This window comes from Aphelocoma coerulescens, chromosome 3 (genome assembly GCF_041296385.1).
Source record: "Aphelocoma coerulescens isolate FSJ_1873_10779 chromosome 3, UR_Acoe_1.0, whole genome shotgun sequence".
NCBI classification, from domain to species: Eukaryota; Metazoa; Chordata; class Aves; order Passeriformes; family Corvidae; genus Aphelocoma; species Aphelocoma coerulescens.
Window position 1 is genome coordinate 87,938,862 of NC_091016.1, and position 12,704 is coordinate 87,951,565.

At 44.9% G+C, this 12,704-nt stretch overlaps 1 protein-coding gene across 6 annotated transcripts in view; it reads left to right on the forward strand.

Moving 5' to 3' along the window:
- The window catches only part of BACH2 (BTB domain and CNC homolog 2), a 184,052-nt gene that overhangs the window by 165,969 nt on the left and 5,379 nt on the right, over window positions 1-12,704 (forward strand). For all 6 annotated transcript variants that reach the window (XM_069011142.1, XM_069011144.1, XM_069011143.1 and 3 more), the window contains 2 exons: window positions 810-2,354; window positions 11,631-11,837. In XM_069011142.1, coding sequence (XP_068867243.1) covers window positions 810-2,354; window positions 11,631-11,837 — 1,752 coding nt within the window. The remainder of the gene's footprint in view (window positions 1-809; window positions 2,355-11,630; window positions 11,838-12,704) is intronic.

Sequence of the window (12,704 nt, forward strand, 5' to 3'; positions counted from 1 at the left end):
GAACAGCTGGCTGGAGATCACTCTCCTGGAAATAGTTTTTACTCTTTCTACAAAGAAAATGGTGGAAAATTAAGTACTGAGGTGGGACTCAGCATAATTTCTATCATTTGAGCTATAAATATTAATTTATTTTCTGTTAGCTGTACCTCAGGCTCACTAAAGTCAGGAACAGTATGAGGAGAATAATCTCCATGGGATGGAGGAAAGCTATGTAGTCAGAACTTACCTATTATGTATTCAGCAATGGCTTGCAAAAAAATTTGAGAAGAAAAAAAGGAAATTATTTGCTTTCGAAAGAGGCAGAAAGATGCTTTCTGTTGAATTTTGCTGTAAGACTAAGTGTTTCCTTCCCAAAACACTTTTTGGATTTAAGTGGTGTCTTAAGATTGAAACCACTGTTCATTGGATTTTCCATCAGGGCAGAAGAATCAAAATTTAACTGGTGCTTTCATGGTAGGGTGCTGTAGCACAGTTAAAATGATATCCACGTAAGACTTAGCAGTGTCCACACCAGGCTGGTTTTGTCAGTCTTTTATTAGGGTAGAGACTTACTTCATAGGTCCTCAAGATACGTGGGAAAAATAGTGCTCTGTTCAACCTGTGCAGTGATGTACAGGAGCAACATAAAGGGAGCAGTGCTAGTTGCTGGATGTAGCATCATTGCTGGTGTGACAGAAGAACAGCTGGTGCTGAGCAGTATTTATTTCTGAATGCCAGATCTGTTAGTTTATCTAACCACATGATGAAGGACTTGGGATGATAGCAAGAGCTGATGGTAATGCTGGCAATCTCCCTCTCTCTTTTTGCAGGTCACTGTCAGGGGATTTGGTCCATTGTTACAGTTCGCCTACACTGCTAAGCTGTTACTCAGCAGGGAAAACATCCAGGAGGTCATCCACTGCGCTGAATTCCTGCGCATGCACAACCTGGAGGACTCCTGCTTCAGCTTCCTTCAGACACAACTGCTGAACAATGAAGATGGCCTGTTTCTGTGCAAGAAAGATACCACCTGTCAGCGTATGCACGATGAGGAGAACTCCGATGGAGACGAGGAGGAGACGATGGAATCGGAGACGTCAAAAATATCTTGCCCAAGGGAGAGAATGCACCAAGAGCCCTTCAATTTTGAAACCACTGTTGCTGGAGCAGAAAAAGGCGAAGGGATGCTGCCTGACTCTGACATGCTGAGAGATAGCAAGGACAATTTGGATAAAGATGCAGTAACACGGTACCCCAGATACAAGAAATACCAGCTTGCTTGTACCAAGAATGTCTACAACACATCACACATCAGTACCTCAGGTTTTGCAAGCACATTCAGCGAAGAGAGCTCTGGAAATGGCCTCAAATCAGGACTTGCTATGGGGCAGATAAAAAGTGAGCCTCAGAATGAAGAGAACGATGAAGAAAGCATCACACTTTGCCTGTCTGGAGATGAACCTGACATCAGGGATAAAGAAGGGGATGTTGAAATGGACAGGAAACAGCCAAGCCCCACTTGTGTTGACAGGCCAAAAAGTGGGTCTTCTCCTTCTTGCTTGCGGTCTTTCTTCAACAGAACAAAAAGCATAGATTTGGTTGGCTTCCCCAGCACTTCCCAACAGCACTTTGGCAGGAGTCCAGCATGCCCTTTTGAAAAAGGGACAACTCAGGGTGACCACAAAACTGATTATGTCCCTTTCACAGGGAACTATGGACAGTCCCATGCCATGCAGAAGGATGCTTCCAGCTTCACAGTGGGATCACCACTCAGGGGGCCCGGCTTTGAAACTCTCTGTAAGCAAGAAGGGGAACTGGACAGGAGGAGTGTTATATTCTCTTCAAATGCTTGTGACCAAGTAAACACTTCAGTGCATTCATATTCTGGTGTGAGCAGCTTGGACAAAGACCTCACTGAGACTGTGCCAAAGGGTCTGTGGGCTGGTGGCAGCCAGTCTCTCCCCAGCTCTCAGACCTATTCGCACAGCGGGCTGACAGCTGATCACTTGCCGGGAAGGATGCGGCCGAACACCAGCTGTCCAGTGCCAATTAAAGTTTGCCCTCGCTCTCCTCCTCTGGAAACCAGAACCAGGACCTCCAGCTCGTGCTCTTCCTACTCGTACGCAGAGGATGGCAGCGGTGGCTCTCCCTGCAGTCTGCGTCTTTGTGAGCTCTCCTCTTCCCCTTGCTCCCAAGGCCCTCGATTCCTGGCGCCCGAGCACCAGGAGCCTGGCGTGGTGGGGGATGGATTGTACAACCCGGTCCGAGCCCAGATTAAATGTGAGCCATCCTATGGAACAAACTCCAGCGATGAGTCTGGGTCATTCTCAGAAGCAGACAGTGAATCATGTCCTGTGCAAGACAGAGGGCATGAGGTAGGGATTTAAGATAAGTACATATATCACAGTTGTTATGACCCAATTAATCACTCCTTGATTCTCTCAAATGACTTTGCATTTCCCCAGCACTCTCTTTGTTTATAAAGGCAAAGAGTAACTTCTGGTTGTTCCCTCATCAGCTGAGTGCACATGGTTGACTTATAGGTCTGCTTGACCTCTGAGATGTTCTGCACTTGTAAAAATTTGGGTATGGGAAAATAGCAAACTGCTGAATGATGAGAGTGTGTTGATGTGCTTAGGAGTCTCCAAGCAATGTTCTGTCTTCCTCCCTCCCTCACCTACTTTCGTGGCACAAAGCACTGCTCCCTATTCTTAATTTGCTGAGGTGGTTCCTGCTCCACTCGTTATTGCTGCGGGTGTGTTGGAGCAACCTCAAGCTGTGCCTCTCCTGACACGGAGGGTTGGGCAGCCTGCTCAAAGAGCCAATGCTGCATGTTGCCAGCAGAGGTGTGAAATTACTTAAACAATTGCATAGCTGGCCACCCTGTGCTGTGGGAATGGCATTCAAGTCATCTTCCTCTGTGTGTGTGTGTGTGTGTGCGTGTGTTCATGTTGCATGTGCAGGTACTGGGTTTTGCCTCTATTATGTGACAGCTTGAGATCATGTTCCCTGCCTGTGACATTTGGTTTGGTGGTGAGCTCTAGCAGCCATGGCACAAATGGTTTCAGAGAGAAGTTATCCTTTAATTTCCAGGACTGTTAAGGGAATCACAACAGAATGATCTGGGGCTGAAAAGCAAGCTGTCAATTTCCATACCGTTCTGCCAGGAGAAGCAGGAGAAAGAGGGGCCCTTTTTAAAGCTAGAGATGGGCCATCTGAAGATGCTGCAGTGATAACTGGCTAACCATAACCAAATAAACTGTCTGTGTGAAGTCACTAGTGAGAGGGCAGACTTAAATCAAGATGTTTTGTGGAGCCCAGAAAGTGGCTGGGCTGTTTATTGTTGATTCACAGGGTTTCATTAGGAAGCTGCATGACCTAGAGAACATCTGGGTGAAATCACATATCAGGTTCCTCTAGTAATGCTGAAAAACTTCACTGAGAGCTTGTGCTTCAGTGTGGGGAGCAACGAGTGCAACTTTGGGGGGTTCATATTCTGAGAGCACCCAGTTCAGAACCATGTGGGCTTAGTTATGGAGTAGAGATGAAAAGAGTGAACTTAATTCTATCCCTCAGTCTTTATTCCAGCTACATTCCAGGCTTTTTTTTTCCGACGGATGTGGGTGCTTCCTTTAATTGGCTGCTTAGCTTTAAGGAAGGGCTGAAGAGCCTGGGGAGCCTCTGGTGTCCTAAACCCTGGTAGCACTGGACCAGAGATTCTGAGAGGACAGCTCTTCATCCCCATGTCATAAGCAGGGGACAATGCAGAAGGGAGAGTAGTCTCTTTGGGAGGCTGCCTGGAATACTGTGCAGGAGATCTCATTTGGGAAGCTCTGCAGCAGCTCAGTTTGGCCACAGCTGGGTTACTCAGTGAAGTCCTGCCTTTTCGAGGGGCAGAGGGCAGCAGGGACCAGTGGCCATCCATCTCCACCCATGTGTGCTGCTTGCTCAGCATGAGGCAGCACAGAGGGCAGAGGTGAGTCTTTTGAGGTTTGATAATTAATTAGCTGTCATAATTACCTAATTGTGTGGAGATATGCTGCAGCAGAAATGAGCCTGGAAGAGTGAAATTAGAGGGTTATAGGGGACTGGTGGTGGTTTCCCAGAAAAAAGGTATGTGAATATGTGCAGGAGACCATGGATGAGAGGGGGGACACAGAAGGAGCAAACAGGCAGCTACAGGAGGCCGTCTGGGTGTGCTGCTGGCAGGCAGACATCTGGCTCTGAGACAGCGCTGGGAAAGGTTTGCGCCACTACTGGTTTTGCTGCTGGTTTCCTCTGGGGAAGATTTTCTGAACTGTGCTGAGCAAGTTTTCTCCCTGGGACTGCTGATAATGCTTTTTTTTTTTTTTTTTTAACCCAGGGCATTTTGATTAGGACTGCTAGGCATTAAAAATGTGGTGAGGAATTAATGCTCCATGAGGTTGCACTGCACTATCCTGAACAAGCCAAGGGTAAACAGATCACACCAGTACTTTGGGAGAGATTTTGTCTCAAAAATGATCTTTTGAAGGTTGTTACCAATACAAGAACAGACTTTGCAGCCTCATTAAACAATACTGTATTTACACAGTGACTTGGGGTGTGTATCCTGCAATCCTGCAAGATCTGCTGCTGTGGAAACCTCAGTAAAGGGTATCTTAAACCAGACACTAGAAAATATGTAACAGCAGCAGGAAGTTCTTGTGTAACTTGCTCTACCTACTTTTAGCAGTTTGGCTGTGATGAAAACAGCAGGAGAGACTCACAGCTGTCTGAAATGGACAGCTTTCTGCTCTTCACCTCTCTGCAAGCTGCATGGGAATCTTTCTCCATTCCTGAAATTGTTGCTTTGCCCTTCCTGTCCTGATGACTTCACAGATGGTGTCCCTTTCCCCCTCCATATCAGAACACACAGTGTTTTCTGGGCTTCTATTCAAAAAAGCACCTGATAAGATATCTGGGGGTGACATGCTTGCCCTTCTGGAGAGTGGCCATGCAGGTTCTTCTGCTGCAGGTCAGCTTCCATTGGGGTGGGATGGCCTGATGGGAATAAGCCTGGCGGACTCTGACCATCAGTTATCTCACAGGGCTGCTCAGTTCCCCTGGAATTTGGACCTAGTTGGTCTTAATTTGGCTCCCAGAGTGCTGTCGCTGCCAGAATTAATGTCACAAAACATCATTTGCTGGTGTATTGATTGTGTGAGAACTAGGTAAAAGGCTTCTCTCTGCTTTTTTCAGGCATTCTGCTTTCCCACAGTCAGATGCCATTCAGGAGCACATAGACAAAGTCGTTTGGTGCCAGAAATGGGGTGCTAGGGCTCAGCATGATGTAATGTGGGTGAAGGTGACCCCACCTTGTGACGAGCCTCTGTCTTATTGGGGGTGCAGATGGCAGTCACAACTGTCAGAGGAGGTGGCAGTCCTCGTAACACCACTGGTAAATCCTCTCCAGGATGTCCCTGCCTATTGCTTCCCTTCCTGGAGCCACCAAGGCTCTTCTGCAATCTCCCTTTGTTAAGGCTTCCTGATAGAGGCAGCAAGTGCAGTGTGGGGTGTACCCATGGTACAGAGTTGCAGGAACACGGCTGTTCCTTGAGCTATTGGGACTTCACAGAAATATTTAATAGTGTTTCTCTTTTCTCTCAGCTCTCTCAGGCCTCCACAGGTTGTGAAAAATCAATTACTGAGATATAATACTAGAGAGAAGACTTAAAGCTCTGTGCTTACAGGCAGGTTCTGACAATCCTGCTTAAAATAGCAACAACAAAACAATAAGCCCTGAAATAATGAATTGTTGAGAAGGAAGTAGTCTGTCAATCTGTTAACCTACTTAGGAACAGAAACTTCTGCACTACCTACTTTTCTTGGTATTCTTTTTCTTCATCAAGTACTTAAGAGTACTTAATTTTCTGATAGAAAATTTGTAAAAAATATTGTACTACTAAACCAGTTAAAAAGAAATCTCAGCTCAGTCTAATCTGATAAGTGAGTTTTCCGAGGAAAAAAATAAACAAGGGCAAGAGGAGGTAAGAGGTGGAGTTTTCCAAGAACTATTACTATCTAGAGAATTGCATTCAATGTCTTTTCATCCATATTTCAAAAGAATTTCCCGCCTGGGTTAGTGACTCACATTTCAAAGGAAATTTTCATAAAAGCAAAGCTAATGCAATTAGACCTTTGAGGATATTGTTGGTAAATAACCTTCAGCAAGAGTCAAAACCCCTCCATGTTAAGTGACAGGCAGCCACCCTTTCTCTGTTCATCTGCTGGTGCTTAGCAAAATACTGCAAGTCAGAGCCCCAGAAAAGAGTAAACCAATGTTGCTCTACCAGGAATCTACTGGAACTGTGCTGAGTTACCTAATCTGAGTCTGCTTCACTGCTTAATATTCCTACCCAGTGAAGAATGCTACGTGGAAAGAAGGGCAACCAAGAAAAATACATGTGAAGGGTTTAATTTGCTGTGGTATGTGATACCTACCCAGAATTTGATGAGCAGTCACCCCAGCATTCCTGATTTTACTAGGTTTGCAAATTTGAAAGTGAGAAAAATTAGTCTCCAGATCATTTTCTGGTAGATGTTCTCCTGACTAGGATGGCATCAGCAGAGCACTGGGAATTGTTTCTCAATGTCTGTTTAAATGGGGTTTGTCAAACATCAGTCTTGTAAGATAAACTTCATGGGAGTTTTGTTGTCTTTCCTCTCTTCAGTAGGAATGGTCTCCATACTGGTAGCAAAAAATTGCTGGATTACAACAACACCAAGAGCCTGAAATTTCAGGAGGGTCCTTTTAAACACTGTATTATTTCGTGGAGCCCTACAACCAGTTCTTTTATACCCTGATCTGAAGACCTTGCATGAGCTCTTAAAGGACTCCAGTTCCTGCGCTGCAAAAGCAAACCTTTCAGAGAAATACTGTACTTTAACCCCTCTCATTTCACTGCCTGATCTTCCATTCTTAAGTGCACCTGTGGCTTCTGTCTGTGTTTCTGTGCTATCCCTGGTCTCAGAGAAGCCTGTTAAAGGGCAGAAGTATCGTACTGTTGTGCCCTTTGAAGAGCTGAAAGCTGGGGACACTGCAAGACGTGAATGGGAAGAGGTTAGCTCAGCATTCTGAGCACCAGCAGTGTGTGATCTGAATACAAGTCCAAGTCACGGGCTAAAGGATGAGAACCCCATCCACATCTCCTGATTGTTGCATTAAAGCACTCAACCATGGGATTAGCCTGGTCCCCTACTTCTGTGAGGCAGGTGGCAAATCAAAAGGTTACCCAGGCTGCCTCCACTAGGTCCATTGCAGTGCCCTCTCAGGCAGCATTTGCTGACCCAAACGCCTCTCATGGCCCTCACAAGGTGAGGCTGGAGTTGATCCCATGCCACTACAGGGCCATCAGGTGTCTTGTGTCAGATGGAACTCACTGTCTGCAGTGAGACCTGCTGATCTGAAATGGGACAATTTAGAGCCTGGTTTATTGACAGAATGGTAGATCTTCACTGCCTGGGCTCACCATTCTCCTTTTGCAGTCCTTTGCCCTCTTGGTGTAGTTGACACCTGGAAAAAGGAGGTGTTTTGAAGGCTTTACCTGTGCCAGTAGACAGTGGGATGAGAAAATGAGTGGGAGGGCATCTTGGCTATCTCTTACACAAATTACGGCCCATTGTCTTTGTGCTTCTTAGATAGTCTCTGTCCAAGTGAAACCAGGACAGGAATAGGTCCCTATTCTGTAGGACCACAAGTGGTGCCTGAAATACCATGTAGACAACTGAGCCCCTAATGCAGGTGGACATACCTCAGCTCCTGTCCTGGAATGAATTTCTTCTTGAGTGTTTGTGGAAGACAGACTTGCATGCTAAGGAAAGTACTTGGAAAAACAACATTGATGTCTTGGGCTCTTTTGTGTGAAACAAAGTACCCATTTTTGCATATAAAAAAGGCATCAGTATGATTGAGCCCCTGTGCTGGGTTGCTTGGGTGGGTCCTGAGAGCCTCCCAAGGACAGCAATTTTAAGTGTCAGAGGCTTTCAGGATTTGAGGGCACTAAGGCAGCAGGTTTTTTTCTTATAGCTCTGGAGCAACTGACCAACTGGTATGATGAGTTCCACCTTCCCATGCCCACTGCATAATGGTTGCTTTTTCTTATGGATAATATATTAGTCCTTTTAGTTTCCGTGATGTTAAAGTCAGGCTTGGGAAGTTCATTGCCTTTATTAACACTTAGCAGCTCAGGGAAGATGATGTCTTAATATAGATACAAAGGAAGAATGAAAAAGCAAAGGTTAGGCATAGGATAAAGAAATTCCCAACAGTTGACATGTATATTTTAATATGAGTGAATACAGTTCCTAGACTCCTTCCTTTATTCCAGACAAAAAGGAGAGGCAGGAGAGCAGCAGCAGTAACTAGTACAGTAGATGAGCAGAACAGCAGTAACTGGCATATGATCCAAGCTGGCACTAACTAGTGAAGCTTGAAGGAATTAATTGGTTATGTATGGGCCTTGCAAGTGCTGAGTCAGTCACTGTCCCTGTCTACATCGCTGCTCTGACTTAGCCACTCAAAGCATTGACATTTACACTGGTATCCTAATGCTAATATGGGGGGGGGGGACATGCTGCAAAATCCTAACCAGGTTTGCTTTTTCACCAGGGTGGATTGGGTGTTATCGACCAGAGTCGGGGCAATAGAGCCTGCAGTGGTGGTAGAAGGTGCCAGGTTGTTTGTTGTGTGGTGGATAATGAGCTTGTGCTGCTGGTGTAAAAATGCATGGAAAGAGTAATTGTGCTGATAAGGGAAGATTTTGGAGCTCTGTGAGGTTAGCTCTGACTGGAGTAACTCCTGGAAGGAGCAGGGATCCCACTTATATTTTTAACTTGAAATAGTTTGAACCAAAAAATCATAGTTACTAGAAAGAAAACTTTTCAAGAAAGTATACTCGCTGGGATTTTCTTTTGCATCTTAGAAAAGATTGACTGTCTTTTTCAGACACCTCAGGTAAGGTTTCTCTCGCCTCCCATAGATACTGTAAGATGCAGAATCTTTTCTGAGTCTTAAGTCCACTCCTTCTGCAGCCAGAAGCGGGGAGAAGCCACACAGGATGCATTGCCATCTGAAGGGACCCAGACACTAGGTAGTCCCAACCCATCATTTCAGGCAGCTCTGGGTGAGTCACATGAATCCCACCCACTGCACAGTTGCAAGCTCTTGCAAAATGACTCACCACTCTGTTGTGATAAATACCAGCTGAGAGTCTTGCCCTGTGCAGATGTAAAACACTTAAGCCTCTCACTGCAGAAACACCCTGGTGCAGTTATTCACTTTGTCCGTGCCAAAAACTTGGTGGGTTGGTATTTTTTTTTTCAGTTGACAGCTGATTTTGAAGAGGGAGACAGGCAATAAAAATGCTGTGAATGGTGAAGGAAATGAGTCTGACTCACTTCCACTTTCCCTTTCACATTTTTAATCCCGTGCAGTGCTGCCTGTGACAGGAGTGGGATTATGCTGGGATTACTGATAGCAGTCTCTGGTCTGCTGTGTAGATGGTTTTATTTTCAATCCCCTTTTTTTTAATGAATCTGTTTTTATTTATTTTCCCATTTCCCTTCAGCAACTTCTACCTGACATATTTAAGTTTCTTCTCTTTCATTCCCATTCCAGCTGCAAGCACATCTCCTTCTTGCAAGTAAATATGTTTTGAAAGGGAGAAGTAGGGAGAAATAAAGGTAACACTGCTTTCTGTTTTGGTCTTAAGAAAATAAGGAAAAACTGGAAACATGAAAGGGCTGGTTTTGCAGTGAAACTGTGGTGCCTTTCAGAGGAAAGCATGGGCTGTTTTCATTTTCAGACCCTGGTTGAAGCTTGAGAGAAAAGCAGGTGACACTGAGTTTATGTTGACCATCCAAAGGCTCAGGAGGGGAAATCAAACAGGTTTCATGTCATTAGCTGGCAGTCTGTAAACAAGGTAGTCCACATCACTGTGCCGAAGGTCAGCCTTTGTGTGTACAAGCAAGAATTTGGGAGGGTTTGGGCAGTGTTTGGCATTCCTTGCTGGTATAAATTGACCTGTCAAGTAGTGTGTTATGAAGCAGTGCCTGGGCACATGGGGCAGAGGGGCATGAATGAACATTCAGGGCATGAAGCCATCTGAAAGAATGTGGTAGGTGTTTGCATGTGTTTGCACAGAACTTTACATACCTCAGGCTTGGCAATGCACAGGGCAATGATAGAAGGGTACAAGAAAACACCCAAGAACACCCATAGACAAGGTGAGGAGCTGCTTACTGGCAGGTTCAGGTGCCTGATGAGGGTCCATGACTGTCGATGCCAGAGGCCACCGCTGTGTGTTGGTGTATGTGTGTCCTCAGCAAACTGTTCTGTTTGAACAACTCAGGTCTCTGATAAAGATAACTTACTTATAATCCATGTTGTTACTTTCTTTATCTCCAAGTAATTTTGAAGTGCACCATTTGAAGACAATGCACGTTTTAAATATCAAAGGAACATTTTCAACCCATATCTTTCATTTGGCTGGAGCAACTTTACCTTCTTTGATAGCCCGTGTGCAGAATAGTCTCCTTGTTCCAGAGGTTTGATTGTACCAAACAGGGACAGAAACATAAATATTTACTGCCATCTTTTGGGCAGTGTGGGTATGACTCATAAAAAGAAGGGGTCAATTGAATTACTCTGCGTCTCCTTCAGCTTTGTCAGCTGATTCTTATTTGACCACCAAATATAACAGTCGGCTGAGGAACATCAGTTTTTTGATAGTTATCAGTCCGAGGCTCTACATGAAGCAAGGTTTCTAAGGAGAGGTGCTTACCTTGATTTGAGCAAGCTGATAGATTTTGGGGAAAAAAGCTTAAAGGCTTTGAGCACATCCACCCTTCTCCAGCTTTTGACACAGTATGTGTTCATTGCTTCAGACTGCTGGGAGCTTTGTATTTTGCTCTGCTTTAATGCATAATTGGAAGGATTCCTGAAGTCAGACCCTGACTTTTTCAAGAAATACAATTTCAGTGCTCTTTAATCTGCAAGATTACAGTGTCAACATATATTGGTTTATTTTAAAATGTATATATTTTAGCAGGGTAGGATACGCTGCATCACACTCCTCTGACCCTTTCTTCTTACGTAGTGTACTGTTCAGTTGAAATGCTGATTAGGTGACTTTTCCTAATTGCAATACAGTATTTTTTATCCACTTGAGGTGTCAGGTTGCATTTTTAACCTCACACTTAATCAAACTTCCAGTCCTGCAGTCCAAGCAGAGACACATTTCCTGCTGTGGTAATAGCCCCTTCCTTGAAACTAGTTTGAATTTAATAGCAGCAAGGTACTTCACTCTTTCCAAAAGGCCATGTCTCCTAGTGGACAGAACTTCTTTTAATGCAATGACATCAGTTATTAGGGCTTTGTTGAAAGATGAAATTTTTGTCTGAGATTCATATATGTTGCTGCATTAAGTACAATTATCATCTTATCCTTACCATCTGGACCTCCACAGTGTGCCACAAGGGAGTGTTAAGAACTTGCTCAATGTAAAACTTGGTTTGTTGTTTATTGAGGGGGTGGCAGCAAAGATGATCGTCCTTCCGCTCACTGTTGTTCAGCTTGCATTGAGCAAGCAAAATATGACTCTTTGTTCTTGTCTTGTGTTTGTTTGTTTTAGGTGAAACTTCCTTTTCCTGTTGATCAAATCACAGATCTTCCAAGGAATGATTTCCAGATGATGATAAAGATGCACAAGCTAACCTCAGAGCAGCTCGAGTTCATCCACGATGTCCGCCGGCGCAGCAAGAACCGGATTGCAGCTCAGCGCTGCCGCAAGAGGAAACTGGACTGTATTCAGAACCTCGAATGTGAAATCCGCAAGTTGGTGAGTTCTGTGCTCTCGCCACAGCCCAGCTCAGCCCACTGCAGCCTGCAGGTCATTGACAGCAACTCCAGTCCAGACTTCAGTGGGTTCAGTCACTTTGTACATTCATAAGCAGAATGTACAGTAAGACAGTGCTACCACATTTTAATCTAAGGGAGTGAGGTGACTGGAGTGAGGCCAAGTGGCTGCTCAGAAAATTCCTCTCTCAGTCATGGTATGGACACCTCAGGTGTGGTTTTTTGTGCTTCATGGTGCTTTGTTCTCTGCACAAGCTGTAGCAAACATAGCAGGGATCTCTTGGAAGAGGCTGAGTTGCCATCACCTCACAAATGGCAGAAAGCCACATGACTTTGGGTTACTCACTGCTCCTTGTGCCTGTCTGCTTCCTATCTGTCACAGGGAGATGACACTGACCTCGCAAGATGGTTGCGAGGCTTAAATCATCAAGGCTTGTGAAGCCTTCAGATGCTGTGCTGCTGAAGCCCTGGGGGGAAAAAAGAAAAATCAAAACATTATTCAGAGTAGTGCTCCACTGATGCAAAACAAACAACATAACAAAGATAAACAAAATAGTGAGCAACTGCTTCCTGCACTGAGTATAATGCACAGTGTGTACAGGATGAGTCAAAGGTTCTGCACAGTGAAAGAGTAGATGCATTCTCATCAGGTTGTCAAAAGAAGCAGGTCCAGTCTTAGCTGCACATGCCTGTCCCTCTGCACTGAGCTGGTGATGGGGAGGAGTTCCCATCTCTCACTCTCCAGAGCCCCAGGAGCAGCTCTCTCAGGACTGGACTAGCAGCAAGGGGTGATTCAGCCTTTAACCTGTAGCCTTCAGTTGAAAATTAATTTGGGTTCATTGATTTCATG